The sequence below is a fragment of the Pipra filicauda genome, unplaced genomic scaffold (genome assembly GCF_003945595.2).
Source record: "Pipra filicauda isolate LSUMZ 115617 unplaced genomic scaffold, ASM394559v2 scaffold159_size1710840_pilon, whole genome shotgun sequence".
NCBI classification, from domain to species: Eukaryota; Metazoa; Chordata; class Aves; order Passeriformes; family Pipridae; genus Pipra; species Pipra filicauda.
The window spans coordinates 203911-227970 of record NW_024104095.1 but is presented as its reverse complement, the minus strand read 5'-3'; the positions used below and the strand labels follow the sequence as shown (position 1 = coordinate 227970).

The following is a 24060-nucleotide window of genomic DNA, read 5'->3' as shown; positions in this document are numbered from 1 at the left end:
GACTCTTATGAATTACAAAAAAAACCCCAGGAACACATGTCTTATTGCAGCTTTTTTAATATCTGTATAGAATATCTGAAGTACTGAGTGCTGGGTGTACCAACACCTTGAAGGTGGAAACTTTCCTCCCAACTGTCAGAGATGTGAAACGGGAACTAACCAAATCAGGCAACTGAAATTAAACGAGTTACAAAAATGAAAAATCATACAACAATATTCTCAAGAGGGCTCTTTTTAGCATCTTAACTATGAGCTTTGTCATGCAAAACATTTCAGGAAGTGTCAAATTTAGGAAGTACATTGGGAGAACTAAAACACACAGCTTTAGCATATTTTTGCTGCACGTTTCCAAGACTGACTGGGGGCTGCAAACGGTACAAATGTTCCTCTCCTGAAGCAATGGAGACAAAACTGCAGGAATTCTTATCAGCTACCACATTCAGAACTTCACACACACAAAGGAAATAGAACTTGCACTGCTTGAAAAGCAGGGGCTTTATTGAAATATTTTTGTTGGACTTGGGCTCTACATCCTATAAAAGGTACTATACCAACTATGATTTCATTACACCAGTGCAAATATAACATTTTACCAACTAAAACCAACTTTAAGGCTGAAATTCACCGAGGTTAATAAATTCCATATTTCAACAACATACTTAATGTATGAAAATGACATAACATATTAAAATCTGGAGAAGTTGTTCTGCCATTTTTGAGGTCTTTTTAGGATAATCAACACAAATGGGATATTTGATATTCAACCAGAAAACTATCTACTCAACATAATGGCTTTTCATCCTAATTATGCATAAATGTTTACAAAATTCAGCTCAACTTTGCAGTAGGATATGCAGGTGTTCAAGGGAAACAAACTGAATTTGTGCACCCTGTGCACTGGTGGGGCCCTTCGGCCCAAGGTTCATTATTGCAGCTGAACACAGATGCAACAGTTCCCCCTGAAGAACCAGTTGTAGGGGTTTAAATGTGAGGATTTAACCCATATAAATAGCTAAATGTGAGCATATGCTCATAGATGGGAGCAGAGGAATTCAATGAACACATCGAGATGTGCATTATCTTTCGTTGCAGGTAATTTCTCAGCTCCCTTGTACTCTTGATTTGTAAAGAGCAAGGAGATTCATTAGCAATAATGTTCACTTCCCTTGTTCGTAATTGTCTATTCCAAATATATTTCTCCAAACTCAGGATTCTGGACACAACAACATCCTCCTACTGACAGCACAGAGTTTACAGTTTTTTGTGATCTCAAAGGAAGAGGACCTAGAAGTGTTACTTGTCACAGAAGGTCTTGTTAATTCACTGGCTGACTTGGCTTTTTAGTAGCCATTCAATCACCATATTTTAATTACCACTTAAGCTACTAACTAGCAAACCCTATTAATTGAAGGAATTCAAGGACCACTGTCTTCTGAGTGACAGCCAGATGGAGTAGCTCAAAAGCTGTGCTTAGTTAGGAAAAATCTGACTGTGATTGACAATATTAAATGAAGAACTCAAAAGATCCCCTTAAAAAACAAACAGACAAATGGATTATCTGGATTGGTCTGTAATTGCAGAATTCAGGACATGGGACAGAATACACAATGTGCTCTTGCCACTCATGGAGCTGAAAGCACAGGGAGTGGGAGAAAAGAGAACAGACCCAATTTACAGCACCTTCCCCGGGTATTTCACTGTACTATTTATTCTGAATAAGATCAAAATCTTAATTCATTACTCAAGGCCACTCTTGCAGCATCCAAGCAAGCACAGGGCACTCGGCTCCAGCTCTGGCAGCAGCAGGGAAGCATTTCAGCTGAGCCAACCCTCTGAGAAGGGCTGCAGAACTCTGCCCTGAGTCGGCCAAGGAATACCAAAAATCTGGCTGCTCCCCTGTCCCTGCAGCCACATTTACTGCCCGTGGGATTTGGCTACAAAAGTTATCTTTAGATCCTCCACGCAAGCAGCAAAGAAAGAAATCAAGGTCTGGATTAAGTGGGAACCTCCAGCTGGGCAGAGTAATTGGAATTGCAGAATAAGACACTGAAGCAGCAGAGCCAACCTGAGGAGGTGAATAGGAGTAGTAAAGTGAGAGAAATGAAGCTGATGAGAATGATTCACCTAAAACTCCTCTTGAAAATTAAGGCTCAGTTTAATTTGAAGAAATTTTTTGGAAGACTGTGCCTAATTTTATTTTGGCTTTAACTAGCAACCTGCCGAGTCTTGACTTTTGAAAATATTTTGCAATTAAAATTAACACAGAGGAATAAGTACTCTATCAAAAGTATTTAATTTTTCAATTGAAGATATTAAAAAAGAAATATCACGGTGAAGGGTATTTTTTGCTAAATTTGGTTCCATCACATGAAGTCTATCTAATACTTCTGGACACTTTAAGAACCTGCTTAGCACCCAATTCCCATTTGTAGCAAGTAACCCACAGATCTAATTATAGATTTTCCTCAGTCACTAGTTCCCTAGGAAACAAATCCATGGCTCATGTCTTGTGCATGGAAGGTCATAGGAGGAAGATAAATATTTTTCTGTGTATAGAAACTTATCTAGAGGTCACAGGTCTGCATCTCAGCAGATGTTGGTGCTTCTGTCAAGGACAGATGGCAACAACATCTGACATTTATCTGGGACATTTAAAACTTTAAACATTTTAATCTGATGAAGCACTTAACACTTCTATGAGTAACAGTGCTCTATGATACTTCATGCTGTAAATAAAGAATTTTAACTTTGGTTCTCTAAACTCATTTGAGGTTTTAACAATGAGTCCACCTCACTTTTCATCTAAGATGATTAACTATCAGATGTCAGTTCAAAACATCTGTAAGTAGCTACAACTTACTAAAAATGATAGGCAGAAATGTAACAAAGTCATGAGTGGTAAATATAATTTGTGTTTTCTCATATTGGCCCCTTAATTAACAATATGATCACAAACCAGCTACACGCCTGTAACTGCAGTAGCCTTAGGGGAAAAAAAAGAATAATTAATGTTACTCTATTTATTATTTAGTTCTAATTCACTGCTGTAAAAATAGACAAAATAGAATTCATTGGAAACTCAGATATATGTGAATACAGAACTTGAACAGGGGTGAATTAGAGTGAATTCAAGGGTGGCAGAGGGAAGCTTTGTCACATTTTTCCTCCTCATTTGTAACACAAAACCACTGTTCAGCTCTATCCTGACCCATCTACAATGATGGCTCTAAAGGTATAAAATTAGGGGACAATCCTGCCCACACTAAGGATAATATTCAGCCTGACTTCAGATCAAATAAAGGTTTTAAGCTAAGTCAGAGAGGGAAATGAGAAGGGAACTTGTATTGTCAGCACGTCTCAGAAAACACGCAGTGACTCTTGACAACTGACTCCCAGGTCCTGACTCCAAGTCTTATTCTACTTATCCCCTTGGAAAGGCACCATCCAGATCCAAGCTCACCACTAACACCACAAACCTGGACCGTTTTCCTCCATGGATGGGCACAAAAATGGCCGTAAAAATACTTCTGGGGAATGTTTTTGGCTCCTACTTTGTTCTGTTAAATTTACAGACCTACAAGAAAACAGTAAGTCTTAAACAGGAATATCAAAATTTAAAACCCAAATCTCCACAAATGCACTTTCAGGTTGACTTCCCACCCCTCTCTCCTCCTTCATTTACTACCAGGTGTTACTGTGGGACATGTTAAAGTTCATTTTAGCAAACAGTTTCAATTCGACAACACGGGACACACTGTGACCATCCTCAACTCCAAGTCTGTGAGTCAACAGAAAAGTCTCCTGTAAGTTCTGTTTAATCAGGTCCCCTTTGCCTTGGCTCTGTTTGGAGATCTAACACAAAAACTACTTGGCAGGAACTAGTGATAAGGTTATATACTCAAAAGAAAGTTTTAAGTACACCTTGAGAAATTTGACTGCTTCTAACTTGAAACAAAAGCAGTCTATAGCGATTAAATGACAGCATTAATGCCTTTCTTTAATCTAAAAATAGGCAATTTGAAAAATATTATATTAAGCTATTGTACTAGTAAGAAACATTTTCATACTACCATTGAAAAGAGATTTAAAAAATGCAACACAAATGCAACACCTTCCAGTCTGCTTCCTGCCTGGTTCGTGTAAAGCCAGCAGTCAGTTCATAAAGTAGAATCATTACTTAAATATATAGAAAAAAGAAGGGTGAATCTCTGATCCTGATAATTTCACTGGAGGTTTTACCATGTATTTCATGGCAGTTTTATTTCTAACTAATTTTCAATGTAAGCATGCTATATCTAAAGATACCATATGCTAAACACACAAGAACTTGAAGGGTTCATAAAGACCCAGAACATGGAATATCTGTTCTTCCCAAAGTACTTGACAAAAATACAGAGGGGTTTTGGAGTGTACATTTAAAACTATCGATAAAGTTCTAAAAGCCCACAAGTGGATCGAGTGTAATCACAAATTTCTGGTGGGTATCATGAAATCAGAAGGTTCTTCCTACTGGTGAGCACCAAGAACCTGTTCTGTGTGTAGACTGCAAACAGGTCTTGCCCTGTTTGTGCCTTTATGAGGGCTCTCTGCCACAAAATCACAGACAATAAGATATTATTCATATTTACTCACATCAAGACGGCTCAGTAAACCTAATTCTGAACTTGCACAACTATTTAATTCAATTTTGCAACAACACCAATTACCCAAACTTAATTTATGCAGAAAACAGTCGCTCTGGTTCAGCGCGATAATTCATGTAGATTTTAGAATTTCCTTCCTCAAAAGAGTAGAAGCTGAGCCATAAAATTTAACCACGCAGAACATCCACATTCTCTGACTCAGCAAGCCAAAAGTTGTCTTTGTTCCAAGCTGAGGGTGTCTTTGTTTTAGTCTCTTCTCCTATTGAGACAGATATTTGTATAAATCTGTCTGCACTAACATATGCGTGTGTGGACAAAGATTGGTGTCTGCATCTACAGACACAGTTTGACGTGGGATTGAAATGATATCAAGAATATCAGCAAGAACTGAACAACTGCCTGGTTTTAGCTCTGACAGATTATAAATAGTATAAATAAGATTTACTGATATCTCTTTGGGAATAAATAACAAATAATCCACAGAATGAGTGTATTTAAAGTTTTCAATAATCCCTTTGATTCAGAAACCTTGTGCAAGAAATCAGCCAAACCAGTGTCTTCTTGACCATCACAAGAAAAAAATACCAGGTGAGGCAGATTCTTCAAAATATTTTCCCAGTTTTCAAAGTGCATTGATAAATACAGATCTTCTCCTCAAGTTTCACTAATTAACAAATAAACCTACTATGTAACAACATGAAGCAATGATTGCCACAATCAGCAATGCCCACTTGTGAAAAAGGCTCCAACAATAAAAAAAATTAAACCTAAAACCTCACAATTTTGGAAAAGCTGCAGTAATGGCTGCCTTAAAGATTACACATGGCAATCTTTGGATATTTTAACCAATATTTATTAGAGGGTTGAAAATGTAGATGCTCTTTTTAAATATGAAATATTCCCAAAGATCAAGAAGATCTTTATAGGAGGCTCCAGGTTGAACCCATTAATCCACTACCCAGGCTGCAGCAGCTTTATCTTGTCTAACTCTGACAAAATTAAATGCTTTCCAGTCACACAGAATTGCTTGCCATAACACTGTTCAATGTCAAAAAAATACTAGTTAAAGCTAATAATAAGATTTTGTGAAAGTTTAAGCTTTTAAATTATGAAACTGTTATGTACATGGGTTTGGTGGATAATGGCTGCGCGTTCTTTGTCTTGCAGAATGTAAATGGAGCTAATAGGGTGGAAAAAAAATCATTTTGACACTTTAGTTGAGACTGAAGAAAAAAAAGAATAGAGACATTCAAGAAGCAAAAGTCTTCACACTGAATAAACCAGAGCAAAAAAAAAAAAAAGTGGGATATTTGTATAAATTATTTTAAATATTAGAAAGAAATTCCCTCTCTTGCAGCAACAGGGTCTTGCTTCTACATGAGTTTGGGGTGAGGAGGATCTGTTCCATCTACCAGGACAAGCCTAAGCAATTTTAAACCTGTCTTAAAAAGAGCTGCTCAAAGGGGTTTAGTAGGAATGAATGTGACATAGTCTGGTCCTGCCACTCTGAGGCACGTCAGCCTCTGAGAGAAAAAGCCACATTAATCTGTGCTCTGGTAATGTTTGACACAACAGGGCCTTGGAGGTGGATTCACACCAGGGCTTTGTGCTGTTCTGCCCAACAAACCTGCAATGTACCCTCTAATGATGGAATTAAAACAGAAAGCAAACAGAAACACAGGTCTCCAGTGGCATTTTAAGCTGGCAAAAATATAAATATCCAACCAGTGCCTGCTCCACCTGTGGAGGACTCAGCTTTATTGTGCAACTACTATTAGCCACAAATAACAGCCACAACTATTCTGGGCCTTGGTTTTACACTTTGCTCAAAACCCAGCCTTGGGTTTAAAGCCATAACAAGTCACTGGCTTACAGCTAATAAAGAGTAAAGAGAACACACACCTAAAACCTAAAACATAATTTAATTTCCCGGCTGCTTCCACTTCATACAACAACTTCTTACTGATAGTGACATTATTAAGTGATAATCTATAATCACTTAGGGGGGAATCCAAAATACACCCAGTTGTCATAGACATTTCTTTAACTCAGTGTCAACAGATAGCCCAATCCATACTCACCTGTTTATACAGATTATTACCCTAGTTCCATTATTTAGAACAAATTAAAGAGTTACTAGATATTTCTGATGTACCCAATTGCTGTCTCCCTCTATTAAACTGCAGTTATAGTAAGTCTAAAACATCTAATTACAGCAAATATTAAGTATGTTACTTATAACTCTGCACCTGTTTTAATCTTACAATATATCGATGTAGTAACATTCATATTGCACTTTCAGGCAAAAAGGATTGAACTTATCTAAAATATTAGTGTCTCATATGAAAATAGAGTTGAAATATTTGGAGATCTTCCCAATAATGTGCTGACACCTATAAAGACAGAGGCACAAGAGTGCACCCATCCCCAGAAAGAATTCAGCAGTAAACCTAAAATATATATGTTTCTCTCCTCTAATTTAAGGGAAATGCAGGTAAAACTGTAGCAATCATTAATGAGACGAAAGAAACCTCTAGATTAATGAAGCAGGTTAGTTTCCCCAGGATCAGGTTTTGTTGTTTAAATCTCACCAAAAATTAAGGCTGAAGGCATGTGATCACAATTCTCAAATAGAAGAAAAAAAAAGTATTGAATGGTATTAGGAACTTTTTAAAAAAAAAAATTAGTCAACAACACATTGTGGAGGTACCAAAATAATTTAACAAAGTCTACTAAGGTTATTAATAATTAAAATCCCCTTAATATGTGTGTTTCTATGGCTACACTTACTGTGTTTAGAATACAGAAAGCTCATAAAACATTCCCAGGATTAGCAGCTAATATGAAGAGCAGAGATCATTTTGAAATTGATGTTTAGAAAGAACAGTCAAGTCAGTTCAACTATGAATCATTCATTTCAATTCCAGCCAGAGAAATCAATAGGCAAGAAAAGAGATCTCTCATCAGTTAGGACTGATTTTCTCCAGATCTGTCACTTTGGCCTGTCTGAGGAATTTCCAGTTGGCAACACGGTATATCAGTCGTAAACTAAATCTACAGAAAAGAAATATTAGGAGAAATTATATCAGAAAATTTAGTTGCTAAATTTAGCCCATCTCCGGGAAAGGAAGAGGTAGAACTGAAGCTTTAAATCACCTCGTTAAAAAGCCCAAGTTCAAATGACCCCCAGCCTCCAGAGGCAACTGCACAGTCAACAAATTAGGACAATTTGACCTGTAAACAGTGTGTCTGTCAGCCCTGATTACAGGTGTGAACAGCAGAAAGGAACCAAATTAAAGTCCAGGAGCCCTTTACGCTACAAGACAGCACTTGTCTCCAAAAGAAGTCACCCAAAGACAAGGGACCTCTTTCTGAGCAGCTCTAGTAACTCCACAATACTCAGGAGCACCCAGAGCTTCCCCAGAGGCTTTTGGGGGTCTGTTCCAGGGATTGTATCAGTGCAAGACTGAGTGGCTCAATAATCAGATATTATAATACCTCCTTTTACACTACAGGAGACCTGGAGGTGCCCAAATTATCACAAATGTCAGAAGAAGTAACTGTTTACCTCCCAGTTCTAACCGTGGACTACACACGCTGTCAGGCTGAAGGAAACGAGGCACCTCAATTCCCCTGAAAATGTGGGCCTTGGCAACTTAGATCTCACTGCTTTCAGAAACAGCTTTTTATTTCTACCATTGCCAATATGCTTTTGAAATGCAGAATGACTCTATAAATAATAAAGCAATATTTGAAGACAAATAATGAGTCAGACATTCCTCCCCCCTTCTCTCTGCTTTCCAGATACATTTGGGTAATATAAACTGTATTGAGAAGAACAAGAGCTTAAACTTGAGGTGCTTTGTGGGAATACAGATCTGCAAAGCAACTATTTGTGCAGCCCCCCTGAAATCTTTTTGCAGTTTGTTTCCTTTACAAAGAGCAGTAAAAATAACAAGCAATTCGAGGGTGAACCATGCACAGCAAATGACACAGGAGTGGCTGTGGGTCAGTCCCAGGACACGTCTGTATTCTGCCTTTAATGGTGACCAGTCCCATCCTGCACCGGCACCAGAGCCCAAACCATCAGGCATAACAGCAAGAAGGACACCCTTTCCTTTGGCCTCTACATCTTGTGACAATTTATAAGAATATCACAATGCTTGACAAAAATTATCAGCAGCCTCAATCCTTCGGTGCTGTTAAATCGTTCTGCAACACCATAAGCTTTTCATTCCTTGTCAGACTCGTTTGGGATGATCTGCAAACTCTTGTCACCTCACTGTCTCCTTTGCCCGATAATTTTTGTTGTGTTAAACAGCACAAATCACTGTAAAGACCCTTGAAAATATCTCCTGGTAAAACCTTCCCTATGAAAATCTATTTCCACGCTGATGTTTCAATCTCTTTTAGCCGAAGGAGTCATTTCCTCTCGGTGGAGAAATCCAACTTTCTTGGTTTATTGATCAGATTTATCCACACCTGTGAGTCCTCCACGGATCTTTATACATTTATGAGATATGATTTGCCTTCAAAAGCTCCACATTGATGTTCACTTCATGATCATTCAAAGGTTTATCCATTCCAGTGGCTGCTACATCTTGGCTTTGCCTGCTCTCCTGGTGTAGGAATGGGATTTAGGGGGCCGTTGTAGTTCCTAATGTTTTCCAAGGCTTCTTAAGGTGCTTTTTAAAAAGAATGAGAGGTATGTGACACCCACATTCCAGTGCAAGTGAAGCCAAGGCCCACAAGCAGTTCCATGGCACAGTCAGGAATTCCTGCTTTGAGCTCTCTTCAAACTTGGTCTTTGCTGGTTTATAATATTCATTTTTTCTGGTTTGCTCTGAATCCATTCCCCTTGACACTTCACTCGGATGCTCCTTCAGACTCCTGTCCCCTTCCTTTGACAACATCTGCAGAGTGGCACAGCCTCCCTTGGAAGGGAATGTTGATTTCCAAAATCTTGAGAAAAAACTTTTACTGTTAGTAGTTCAGTTTACTCTTCCATTTCAACAGGACTTTCACTTTATTAAGGGAGGTTGGGGATTTTGAAGAACCTTCTTTTTGAACCTCCAGTGGAAACAAAACTGTTTGTATTGGGTTTGGGTTTTTTTTTTAAAGTATATAATTTATTAACTAATAATTATGATTCTCAAAAGAAAATAAATTAATAAAATTCAGTAATGGTACTATATGACCTTTTTTAAAGAAATAATATGTATAATAAATTCTATTGATACAAATTGATTTTCATGTTCCAGTGACCCTTAGCAAATTCAGCTTCACCCAACAGCACAGTAGTAACAGAGTTGACTCATTATGTTTTCCTGTTTACACAATTTCATCATGCTCTGTACTGTTCAGTTCATTGTATGACATTCATCCAGATCCTTACAGTTTTTCCTTTACATAATTAATGATTTCCCCACTGCTTATGACTGATTTCACCAAAATCCCAACCCTACCAGGAACAGCATCTCCAGTACCATTTGAGAGCTTCCTTTTCAAGCAGAAAAGGATCTGTTGAGGAAAGGCTGCTGTGCCAAACACCTGCTTCCTTAGTCTGATCTCCCAAAAAAACCCAGCACTCAAGTGATGATGCTCCCTGATCCATTTTCAGCCTTTTGCTCAGTTTTACCCAAATTTGCCCAAAACCAACCCAAGACACGAAGTTCCTCCAATTTCAACGTAAACTGTAGCAATGCAAGTGAAAAGACCCACTGACACCTGTGGAGAAAGGGAGGAAGAGTTTCCATTTTGCACATGGATATTCATGGGTATTCATGGATATTCATTTCCCAGCCAGGTCAGCTGGAGCTGCTCCCTCTTATCCCAGTTTGAAATGTCAGGAAGCAGAAAATAACACCAGTGGTGCTGAGGGCACTGTGGGATTATTTAAGGTCATTGTGCTTGAGGTGTTATCACAGATAGAGGACCTGGGTTTGTTGCAGGAAACTATTATTTGTAGAAATGAGCTTTCATCACTTCAATTATCATGAAAATAATTATAACATATTGTAAATCAGGCTGGAACACGAATTTCTGTTAAATTAATATAGCCCCTGAATTCAAGTTGTAGCCACACTCAGCTACACCCACACTTGCTTTTTTTTTTATATATATATTAAAACACATGTTATTGGATTATAGGGATCACTACTACTTTCAATTTCTGGCCTTCATTGTTGAACAGATTTCTATTCTCAAAACCCATTCAGAGGCTCAATTGAAAATGTAAAGCTTAATAGCTTCGTCCATGCTTTGTAGGAATGAAAAGAGAAACTTCTGAAGCAGTTGGAACCTTGATGAAAATCCTATTTTCCAAGTGTGCTTTAAAAAATTTTCCCTAAAAACATAGTGAATAAAGTATAACTTGATGTATACATGAGAAGCTTCATCCAAGCAGCAACCAAGGAGAGAGTTCCTGAAAGTCTGGATGGGTGTGTATCAGCCTGTCCTCATTTTTATGCACCTGTATATATAAATCCAGTATGGAAGGCATGATTCCTGGATTTATATTCCAAATATAGAAATTCCAATAATTAGCACAACTCCACAACAGCCTCCAAAAACATAAAGAACACGATGGTCAAACCAAAAATCAATGCTCTTGATAATTTAATGACAGAACACGAAAAAGGAGGTTGATCCAAAAGGAAAATTATCTGAGTTTTTCATTTGCCTTTTCTTAAGCAATGTTTCAGTGGCAGAAAGTGATTTTTCTCTTTGTGAGTGAATTTAAAGAAAGTAGATGGTCAAATTAGAGTCTCCTTTTCAAAAGATAAGCAAAAGGAAATTGCTTATTAAAGGGGTTTCTCTAGCTGGAAATTTTAGGTCAACAGTGGATCATTTGATTACAATGAAATAATTCACATTTTTATATGTTTGACCCTGAAAGAAAAACAGGTCAATAGAGTAGAGCAACATTTACTTCCAAATGACATATTATTAACTGTGATAAAAGACTTTGGCTTGTCTTTAAAGAAGGTGAGGCAAAAAAAAGATGTCCTCATTATCCAATTTAAGCTGTGATGATACTCCAGTCATGTAAGAGAAAAAAAAATCAAGAATCATCTATATATGATAAAACCAAGAGCAAAACACAGAAAAAAAAGGTTAAAATTAGTTACTAATCATTGAAGAGAACCAGCAGTTAGTCAGAAGGAAGAAAATTGCTATTGTTTCCCAAGTGACAGCTATTTACTCCACCTTATAAATGAGCCATACACAATACATATAATTTTTCCTTCTGGAAATACTCTGCCAACCATCTTTTCTTGATACCACTTTAACAAGCCACAGCTGGTAATATCCAATTTGTTGCCAGACCACTCTGCAAAATGCCTTTATTAAAGTCTTTCATTAATGGAGGCAGCAAGGTTGACAGTATGACAGTATTTAGTTTGCAAATTGGCAGGGATAAGTTAATTTTGTCCCTAAAATGTCATTCATTTGGATATTGCTTTATATTACACCATAAACTTGCTAAGAACTGACTGTATGATAAGAAACCAAAGGAATCACTTGGAATGGAACAGGAAAACGATTGGGTGGAGAAGGTTTAGTATTCAGATAACAAACAGGTCACATCTGAAGGAGTATGAACCAGTTCACAGCTATCAAATAAATATCTTAATTGATTTAAAGGAAGCTCTGTGTTCATGTTCTCTCCCCTGAGTTCAACATTCTGCAGTTGTCATCTTCTTACCAGTCACATATTAACTCAGCACTCTGCTAATTAACACTGTGTAAGTCTGTTGAATTTCTCATCCTACTTTGAAATAAAGTGTCCCTATAAGTAGATTTGTAGGAAAAAAAAAAAATCACAAATTAAAGGTACCAAACAGAAATGCTGGAACCAACCATCCCGTTTTCCCAATCCAGAATTACAGAATTAGGTTCAAACTTGGCCCTGCTAAGAATGCAGAGATCAAGTCTTTGCTCAAAAGTATCCATTCAACAAGAAAATAACTTTTAGAAACCAGACAGCTTGAGTGGGCATTCCAAACAACTGAATTAAAGCAAGACAGAAAAAAAAGTCAAGTGGATAAAAACAACTTCCCACTGGTCAACTCAGGAGATGGAATTGTCTTGGAAGATGGTAGAGATGAAAGATAACCAAAAAATCAGTGTAGTTTCATGAAAAGCAGAGTTAGAGAATGGCAGAACTGAAGGCAAACTTACTTTGAACAGTATAGAGAGAATAAAATGTATTTTCTAGAGTACTCAACTAAAGTGTTTTAAACATAATCCTATGTAGCTTGTCTAGTCAGGTTAATGATTTATCACATAATGTGTGGCTACTTGTGGAATTTTTGCCCTTGCTAAATAGCAAACGTTTGTCTTTGCCATTTGGCTTCCCAGTATTTTCACTGGAAGAAGAAAAAATAACCTCGTGAGCTTTTGCAGTTTGAGTATTGGAAAATAACGTGTTCTCAATCACTCTTACAGTGTTTCTCTTCCTGCCTTTTTAATTGCATCTTTTTTTCCCCCCTCTGTGTTTTGCACCTCTGTTATCCTGAATCCCTGGAAGGGATTTTTGCTGTTGCAGGGACAGAGTCACACCCCATTTATTTAGGGTGAGGAAGGTGACACAGGCCTGGAATTTTGGGGAGATGTCTCAGGTTTGCTTTTGCAAGATGACCATAATCAACCATTTAAGGAAAACACCTTGGAAAGGTATCTAACACTGGGTATCATCAGGTGAAATAGCTGTTACGCCTAAAAATAACCCAAATATTTTGAACTTGACTCTACAATGAAATTGATGTGCCAATGAAAAATTATTTGTCTGAGTTTTATTTCATCTTAGTTAATGTATATAGGAAATTTACTGGCAGGGACAGACTTTTTTTCACCTCAGCCTTCATCTGCAGCAAAGTTTGTGACTATCAACTTCTGAGATCAAAGTTAACACAAACAGTGTGACAGTTAAACTGTGTATGCTTCGCTGAACAGCTTTAGAGCATAAAAATCTCTTGTTTGCTGCTCTCCTTAAGGTCATTAGCATGATTTATTATGGAGCAGGAAATTAGGTACTGGATATATCAATATTGGTCAGAAAATTCAATTCCATCATTGCCATATAACTGCTTTATCTCCAACAAACTTGTAACCATAGTAACTGGATTAGAAAGTATTCCTGAAATGTTTAAAAATTCTTTTATTCTTATTAACAACAATTCTTATTATTCTTATAATTCTTATTGTTTTCCAGTTTTCCAAGGCATCTGCTACTCAAGATTCTTCTGAAGGTCTTAAGTAAAAGGGTGTATTTTAACAAGATTTTCCCTTAAAATTGTATCAGCTGAAAGAGAACAAATGTATTCTTTTGGAATTGTTTATGTGATTATAAGTATTTTTCAAAAAGGGAAGTTTGAAGAGAGACCTCTCAGAGAAAATCTAAAGTGCTGCTTTCACTTAAGGCTTTGTTAGGACATCAAATACATACCCTTTAATGAAAATTAATATGCTGTAGCTTAATAATTCATGTACATGCATTGAAAGCCCTTTAATTTAATGGAGTGCTGCTCCTTTCATTACACTCATTGCTCAGGGAGGTTGGTGTTTTTCCATGAAGGTCAGAAGTGTGCCATTCCTCCATGCAAGCCAGGAATTTAATCAGATGTTCAACTCTGACATCTCCCACTGCCCATTCAGGCCCAGCTCAGCAGGATATTGCACATTTTCCAGAGCACCAGAGCAGCAGGAGAACTCCAGGTGTCTCCTGTGTCGGGAGCAGAAGCTGCTGCATCGTGCAACTGTGATCATATATTTCTCAAACTTTGTGTTCCCTCCTCAGTACTTCTGTTGGAAATTAATTCCTCTTCTCTGGGTACCAGAAACTTTTCTTTTAATCTTATGCCAAAATTTATATCCATTAGTTATTACACCAGCGTATTCCTTCTGCTCAAATGATTTTTACACTCACTCTGGATTTACAGAAAGTGCCTGTGCTGGGCCAAACAAATTGAGCTCATATATATTTCTGCCCAATCTCACTGCACTAGTACCAGAACTTGATTTTTCTCTAATCCCAATCCTTTTTTTCTTGCTGGATTCTTAATAGCTTTATTTATAATGCTGTCTTTTATTAATACTCTCTTTATTCCCTAAGTGCTATTCATCAATAACACCTTTTTCCTCCTCCTCCCACCTTTTCTACCTTGTTTGCTGCTTGTTTAGATATCCTCAGCTGTGGATGTGCCTTTTCCTGCCTGGAATAACAGACACACTTCAGCAGAGTGCTCTCCTTATGCACCATCAGACTGATTCAAGAAACCTGAATTCCTTGTCCCTGAGTAATTCCATCTACTTTTGGAAAAAGTCCCTCACCTTGCAATGCTTCCCAGGAGACAAAGGTTTCCCCACCTCCCTGATGGCACCACTTCAGCTCTCACTGAAATATTCTTCCCTTTTGGACAAGTCAGAATTCCTGCTGATACCACCTCCTAATTTCTGAGCATCCTCTTTGGAACAGCACCAACGTTCCATTTGATGTGGCGATGATTCAAAAAAAAAACAACATAGAAAATAATTTTCCAAAACCCAGCAGATTTTTCCCCCAGACCTCAGACCCACGTCTGGCTCTGCTGTGAGAAACACATTCTCCTGCTTCCACATCACTTTTAGTAACAGACACAAAGATTTAGACCAAGAGCTGGGACTCAGACTTTACCAAGGGAGCAGTTGGTGAGCAGTCCCACAGATCTCTCTCTTGGGGCTGGAAAGGATTTGGGGTATAAATATGTTCTGCACATCATTCCCTTCTCTGCCAGCACACACCATTAGATTCCAGGTTAGATCCCCATCCTAGCTACTAGTTCCTTTCCTCCTCCACTTCTCTTTACACTCTCTCTTCTTACCCTCTCACTTTCTGCCTAATTTTCCAGTAGAACCAAAGCACTTCTTAATTCAGCTTTTATTTCACTGCTGTTCTTGTTCCTCTCTGGTCTTTCACATGTCCTCCTCTAATCTATAAACCTCCTCTCCAAGTTCTCTTCACAGGTTGATGGATCACGATCATCTCTCTCGACACTTCCTTTCAATTTTTTGCCTGAAGTTTGACATTTTTTACAGCTGCATCTTCAGTCCATAACAATTCTCTTCTGGGAAGCATATAATTTATCCTGTATAAATAGTCTCACTAAGATAGCCACTCAGAAAATAGTCAGCTTCCAGCAGCTTTTCCATCCAGTTATCTTTAGCTTCCTCCCCTCTTCAGGTTTTTTTCCGACTGCTGCATTAACAGACAAGATGTGTTTTCTCTTTGCCTTAAATTCACAGCTCAGAGGAGGGAAAAAAAAATCCAAAAAACCCACTTCCTCACAGATCTTAAAGATTTCTATCCTTGTTGTTAGACTGGACCATGTCTACTCTTGAACTTTTGTTGGGGTCAGTCCTGCCACCTCACTGCAGCTGAGAGTGCAGATCAGAGGCAGGAAGGACATATACAATTCTGATCCAAAATACCTGAAGAAATACCCCTTCCTTCCAGAAGGACAAAACAGACAAATAACTAAGAAAACATTTTCACTTACTGTCAAAAAAAAAAGTTTTGTTTTTTCTTTATTCAACAGTTTCCTTCAAAGTCTCTTGTGTTTCTCTCTTTCTGTGTTCTGACCTTCACTGAGCATAAAAATTCCTGCCAATTTTTACCAGGCCGCTCACGGCTTCCAGAATTTGCATGCCAAGAATTACAATACTCATTCTTATGAAGGACAATTCCTTTAAATTAAAGAATAGAATCTTTGAGTCATCACATGTCCATCAGCAGCATGAGAGCAAATCCTTTGAGCCCGTAGGACAGTCTCACTTTGCAGGTGTCCTTTCTCTCCTAATGTGTGGGAAAAGGGTTGGAACTTTTTGGCCACCTTCACAGTCACCTTCCTGCTCCTTGATCTCTGCTTTAGTGTGAGGAATTAACTTCCAAAGTGCCATCATCCAGTTCATCACCACAGTTAGAGGTGATGAGATTGTCCTCAAGTGGATGCACAGAACCACCACTCTCAAGAAAACATTTCCACAGCCTGGTGGTGAAGAACCTGTCACTGCAATCACAAGCTAATCCTGCATCCCACTGGTTTGTATTTAATTTGGTTGATGTGGACACATAACCAGAAAAGTAACATATGGAGAGAGACTGAAAATTGAATATCAGATCCCTGTGCTATATCAGCAAGAGCTCAACAAAACACATCCATAACAGTCGAGAGTTGTAGCCTGGGCCATCTGGTCACAAAGGCCCATCTTACCAGGATTGTAGGAAAATATTTTAATCTCACTGTTTTCCCTCGGGCATGAAGGATGATATGCAAAATCTTGAATTCTGCTAAAAGGTGAGATTTTTTCCACCTCCAAACACAGCATGCCTATGATAGTTATTTAATTAAGAGATCCCCTAATGAAGGGTGTGCAAATAGCAAGGCAGTAATCCAGTTCCTGAGTGGGTTTGCTGGAAAGGCAGGAACAGCACAGAGAACAGCCTCTACACATGTATTTCCTTGTTAAGCTAAATGCTAATTCAAATTTTTGTAATTAATTTAAACAAAGCAATGTTTCCACTTGTCCAGTGCAGTATCTCCTTCCTGATACATATAACCAAATGAATGATGTGCTCTAAAAACCCTTTTTTTGAGTGTGTGTGGTATTTTTTTTCTGAACTGTGAAATAAAAATTAATTGTCCTCTCCCTTCTCTCCTATTTCTGCACATCTGCCTTGCTCCCAACTAAGTGCTAAAAAGAATTTCAATTATTGGCTGCTGCAATTTCTTCCAAACAACCTTGTGCATTTCCAGCCAACATAGCATGGGGTGGAAAGCAGGAGACAGTCAGGACAGATGCACAAAATGCACTGGTAATTCCCTAAAACAGGCAAAAGAAAGGGAAAATAACGCAGTGGAAACTTAACTGCTCTGTGAACATCCAAACAGAACAAGTCCTGTCTGAAATATAGTTCATTCAGTCAGGAAAGCTTCACATTCCTTCTCATTTTTGAAATTCTATTATAATGCACAAATTATCCATTCTCTGAATGTTTAATCTCTTCCCCAAAACACTACAGAAAGCACAGCTCCTGAATCCATCTGCAGTGTCCCTCTGCAGGGATCACAGCAGACCAGAGGTGGCAAAGCTGAAGCTCAAGAGAAACCCATCCCCAGCAGAAGCTGCAGCTCATCAGCCCATGATGCATCAGCGGTGCCCTGTGGAGGTCCCAAAATATTTTAGAAGAGGAAATGTGTTCCTTATGCCTTACAGAAGTGGGTAAATAAATGGTGGGTTTTTTTCAAATCCATGAAGCTACATAAACTTCACAACAAACACCTAAATTTAGGTGCGACAGATGATCAACTTTTTCTACACTTTGTGCAGGATCCATGAAACAAGTCCATGAAACAAGTGATCTGGATTAATAGAAGCATTCATTCTACTCAGGAAGAGTTCACAGCCCATCTTATGAAGATCTGTGACAAGTCAAGAAAAAGAATAAAAGAATTGCTTTTATTTTATTTTAATGTCATTTTTGCATTGATTCCAACTGAATTTCTTAGCTGGGGAACAACAAACTCTCTTCCCTCCCATCGGTGTGTCTGAGGCTCCAAAGCTCTTTATTCATACTTTGGTCAGCATTCAGTTGCAAATTACTGCAAATTCCATTATTTCAAACACCTCTAAACTTTTTGTCTCGCATGACACGTTTACAATCTATTTTTCTACTCGCAGTAACCGCAGCCAAAATACTCAGCTTGATCCCTAAATTAGAACTATGCTGAAAAACAAAAAAGAATCCCGTAAAGAATGGTAAAAATTATGACAGCTCAAAGCGTTTCAGGGTGCTGATCATTTGCAGCTCCTATAATTTAAACATCAGTGGAGGACAGGTTTTCTCAGGGCCTTTGAAAAACAACCCAACAGATGCTTTTCCACTCCTGTGTTTGCACATCCTGTTGTGATCCCTGAGTAGCACTTCAGGAACGGCAACAGATCAGGCTGACAGGATGTGAGGAAAACATTTCAGCACAACCAGGACCTGATTGGTCTCATTTGTGCTTCAGGAGCCTCAGTCACCACAACCATCATCCCAAACTTCCAATAAAAACAATGAAGGCATTTCTACAAAGCAACTCAGGTTGCCTGAGATCCAAATATTCAGTGTTCACGAGCAGAAAGGGTGGAAGAGGGCTGGGTATAAGTAACCTTTTCCATTCTTTGACAGCTTTAAAATTGAACAAGTCTTAAGAATTAACTATTTATCACAACGATAGTTATTAATCATCGATTCTCAAAGATTGAAATGTGAAGGGAGGCCTTCACTGTTCAGAAATAGCTTTGGAAAGTTTAGAAAAATGTTAAAAAATAAAAAACTTACAGAAATTTATGAAACCAGTATAAATTATTGGTGGAGAGAGGGGAGAAAAATGAAATCCTCATAGATTATTCTTTCTTTTTACTGATAAGGAAACAAATTTTCCTAATTATTTAAGTAACTGATTAGGTGCCTGTTGGCTTAATTACATGATTGCATCACTAAATGGCATCAATTGTAGAGTAAAATCGTGCCCTTGAGCTGTGTATTTGGCTCCAGCAATCACACAACGGGAGTTAGGAACAAACTCCACATCTGTGTGTGCCACCACGGCATTAACACACCAACTAAAGTCTGAGGGAGGCAGAGCAGTCCCCGTGTCAAAACTGCCAACATGAAAACTATATTCATGTAATTATAACCTCTCATGCCTTCATGGCCATTTGAACAATTACTGGTGGTTTATTTTTTATTATTTTGTATATCTGAAGTTCTGGAAAAGTGGCTGTTAAGACCCTCATCTCTCTGATCACCTGCAGACACAAGAAAAAAAACTTTCCACTTGTTTCTCAGACCTCTACAAACAACCAAAAATAAAAATGGAAACATCTACTAATATATATTGAAACATCTACTGACATATATTTTGCCTTTGGCCATGAGAAATTAACTCAATGAACTAATGTAAAGAACGAACAAAAATAATGCTTTTACATGGAATACCTTATGATTTCCTTCCAGAGTTGAGATGGAAACAAGATATCCCATACCACGCAGTGGGATATTCTTCAGAACATTCCTGGCCAAGATCTCAGCCCCAACCCAGCACCCAGACACACAGGTGGGCAGCAAACTCTCCTGAAGAGAGCAGCTGCATTAAAACCACACCTCTGATTAAAGCCCTTCCCATGAAATCCTGCCATGAGCACAAACTATTGCCAGCTGTCTGCACAAGCCATTGCCATTTGTCTACACAACACAGACAGAAAAACAATCTTCCTGATTCAGTTTGATATTTCCAAATGCTGTTGGAATATTACCATCAATGTGACAGGCATTGCAAACCCTTAAGAGAAAGAGCTCAATTACTTAATAACAGAATTCTATCCAGGTCTAGGTTGACTCACCTTGCCAACTTGTCTGGGGAATGGTGGTCTTTGATTTTCAGGAATTAATATTGGAGTTGCCAAAATAGCCCTTTTTTGTCTTGGAATTCCAGCGTTGCCTTCTAGTTTTAGGATTTCCTAAAAGAAAAGAAACAGAGCAATTACAAAAACTTCCAACCCACTATTCAGTCGTTATTGCCATCCACTGCATCTTTAGGCAAAATCAACATGAACCACCACATTCTAAGTTCTGTGTTACATGTTTCCCCAGCAATTAGTGATAACATATCAAACCAGGTATTTAAATCTGTCAGGTTACTGTACTTATTACAGTGACAGCAGACAGCCCATATTCATTTTCTCTTCATGTAGACAAATTACAAAGCTAAGAAAGTGTGTTACCATCCTAACCTGATGACTGCTGAAATCATAAATCTTATGCAAGGTCTGGCTTACCTCAAATACTTCTAACAAGACCAGTAAAAAGCCACACTTCAAATGTCTTTACATAATTTTCATGTCCTAAATTGCATCTCTACTCACTTGCTTCTCAGTCCAGGCTCTCAATCAAACAGAACTGACACTGAACTTGCAGACACTGTCAGCGGGTAATGAACCCTAAATAAACACCAAAAGCTTGTAACTTCAAAATAGACTCCAAAACCCCACATGTAACTTAAAATATCAGCCAGCAGGTTAATTGGTGTTGGGTGCTTTGTGTTGGGGTTTTCTTCTCCTTAGAGAAAATTTCACACTGTATCATCAGAAAGAACAAAAGTGGAAGCTTTTTAAACACAGGTATTGCTTTTCCTGCTGCATTTTCTGGAGTATTTATTTCTAGCTGAGCTTCAGGCAACTCAGCACTTTTATGAGCCACAGTGAACTCTTCACAGCAGCCTCTGACCCCTGGAAAACTTTGTCCATCACACCTTTGCTTCCTCTGCCCTTCTGCTTTCTGATCCTCTCAGTGCTCTCCCTGCGGGAGCTGCAACTTTCCAGCTCCACCCTCTTTTTCTTTTGCTTCCTCCTACAGTCTCTGCAACTCTCTTCTCCAAGCACAGTCACTACCAAGGTCAAAAACAGCCTCTCCCCATCTCCCAGAGCTCTTCTCTTGATCTAGGCCCCTTTTTAGGAAGAAAAAAACCCAAAAAAGAACACAAAGAAACCCACACAAAAAAACCCAACCAAACAAACAATAAGCCCCAAACTAACCAAACCAAACAAACAAAACCCCAACAAAAGCAACAAAATACACATTTGTAGTGCATTGGGAACTGTGGAACTGAAAAAGATTTTGATCACTACTATTCATTCAGGTTGTTTCGACAATTTTACCCCCAAAAAATTACAAGTTGAATTAAATGTCTAATTCCAATAAGGCAGTTACATCCTACAGATAACACTTTGCTCTCTTCATGAATGAACTCCCAAAACTGAAGTTTCTCAGTCAGTTCTGGAATCCATGTTGTTGTTTTAATAGCTGATACTTCGTTACATAACAAAAGCACCATCCCTAGGCTGTATTTTTATAAAATTCCAAAGCTGGATGAGTTTTCTTGGTGGCACAAATTAGATCCATCAGCCAAGATCTCCACAGGCTGCTCCTGCTGCCGTCTGTGTCAGTGCCTCCCATCTAACAAGTCTCCCATCATCAAAACTCTGCTCTACCTCCACCAGCTGTAGCATCACTTCTCAAATTTGACAACAAACAGCAGCAAAGGAAACTCAAGTTTTCACCCATTTGCTTTAGTCATGATAAAGTCAAAGAGCAGTGGGAACCACACAGAGAATCCCTTCTCACAAGGTTGCCAATTTTCATAACTTTTTGAGGCTCCCCCTGACAGAGTTCCCATCTCTCCCAAAGGCTTTGCCACTTCCCTCTAATCTTTCAGTCTGAAGGCCACTCGGGTCCCTATTTTTGTCTTTCAACTCTTCTCCCAAAAGAATTTTCCTTAATAAAAATTCATGAGAAAGTTCAAGATAAAAACATTTGAAGTGTCAACTAAAAAGGAAAGAGCTGAATTCTGTTCCAAAGGCAAATGCCCAGAGCAGTGAGCTTTCAAAATCACTTACACTGTAAACACAGCAGACAGATTGGCTGGCACGTGCCTGGGACACTTCTGAGGACAGGAACGGGGACTATCAGCACATCCACAAGGAGACACCAGTTCTGCAGCTCAGCAGCAGCAGCGAGGCTCAGATGCTCCCAGCTTTCATTCCCACCTTCATGGCTGTCCTTCAGCCCATGAAGGTGTCAAGGAGAACTCCCAGGCACGTGCTCTTTGCACATGAGCCAGCCATTCACATTTACATAGCTTTGGATCGTGAAGTGGTTTGGGTTGGAAGAGGCCTTTTAAGACCACCCAGCCCAAGCTCTCTGCAATAAGCAGGGACATGGAATCACAGAACCACAGAATCAGCCAGGTTGGAAAGGACCACTGAGATCATCAAATCCAACCCTTGATCCAACCCCACCGTGGTTCCCAGATCATGGCACTGATGCCACATCCAGTCTCATCTTAAACACCTCCAGGGATGGAGAATCCACCTCTTCCCTGGGCAGCCCATTCCAGTGCCTGATCACCCTCTCTGTAAAGAATTTCTTCCTGATAGCCAACCTAAACCTCCCCTGGCAGAGCTGAAGACATATTCAACCAGATCACTCTGCTCTGAGCCCCATCCACCATGACTTTGTTTCATGTTTCTTCCTATGTTTGAAGAGGAAAAGGGAATTTTCAGATTGTTCAATACCCAGATCTCCCAGTTTTGGTAGTCATAGACCCCTAAGCAATTAGTTCATCCCTTTCCCATGACAGGTTATCCTTGCACTTTTCCAAAGGTCCACAGATGTAAGAAAAGCCCTAATTATATCCAATGAATCAACACTGAAGTCATTAATATAAAGAAGTGAAGTTCTAAAGGAAAGCAGCAGGGTAGTAAGACTTAAGGCCTTCAAGTCCAGATTTCCAAGTAGGACTTTGGAACGGGGGGGGGGGGAAAAGTAAATAGAATTATTTGCTTGTTTATTTTTGTTTCTAAGCACAATTAGTCTGTTGCGTGGAGAAAAAAGCTTATGCAGATTGGGCAGAGAAACGTGAGTGCTTCTTCTCTGAGTGTGTTTCACACTGTTTATTCTTCAAATCTCTCTGTGTTTTTTTTAAATAGGGATTTTTCATGATGATTTCTCTCTGTCTTATCATCCCCTGGTGTCTAACAGCAATGACTGATTAAATGAGTAGCCAAAAGCATCACTGTGGAAAGCAGGTAAACAGAGGAGAAGAAAAGGTCAAGAGCACTTCACCAACACTTTCAATAATTCACTGTTGTTTGTGGTATCATAATGATTTCCCTGTTTGTAAAGAACAGGGGAGAAGAAAAAACATTTTGCTTAATGCCAAGCAGCTGCAACTGATGGTTTGATCCTCAGATCAGTATATAAAACAGAGAGAGGATGGCCACAGTCACCATCTGCTTCTTCCACACCTTCTGCTTTGTACCAGGGACAGAAACATGAGGTGTGTGTCCAGAAACACCCATCCACAAGCAAAATTTAAAATTATTATAATAAATACACACCAACCTAAGAAAATGTACTAAAAAAAAAAATCTTTCTGACTGTTTTGGGGTGTTTTAAGCCAAAATGGTAGGAGAGAAATCCTATCAGCTTCTTTACTTTTACAATTTAACTACAATATCACACCTGTGATCACTATATTTCCAGAGCCCTTTTCATGGTTAGTGGGTCACCTGATCAGAACTAATATTTCACTGTCCACCATTTCAGAATCAGCTTACACCCTATTTTTTACTTCATTCATTTCCCTTTCTAGACATGGAATCAGTACAACAACCGTTCAGCACCCAATGTGCTGATTCACTGGCAGGAAAACCTGATTCCCGCTTTACTACAAACAGCCTCCTCATTTTTCCAGTATTTAGTTTAGATTTTTATTGAGAGATGCCAGTCTGCCCCAACTCCAATCCTATGCAAGTTGCAATTTCCCTG

General features: G+C 38.7%; 1 protein-coding gene across 2 annotated transcripts in view; it reads right to left on the bottom strand.

The window, feature by feature from the left end:
* The window catches only part of CDH13 (cadherin 13), a 447401-nt gene that overhangs the window by 241641 nt on the left and 181700 nt on the right, over positions 1 to 24060 (bottom strand). For both annotated transcript variants that reach the window (XM_027725145.2, XM_027725146.2), the window contains exon 4: positions 20076 to 20192. In XM_027725145.2, coding sequence (XP_027580946.1) covers positions 20076 to 20192 — 117 coding nt within the window. The remainder of the gene's footprint in view (positions 1 to 20075; positions 20193 to 24060) is intronic.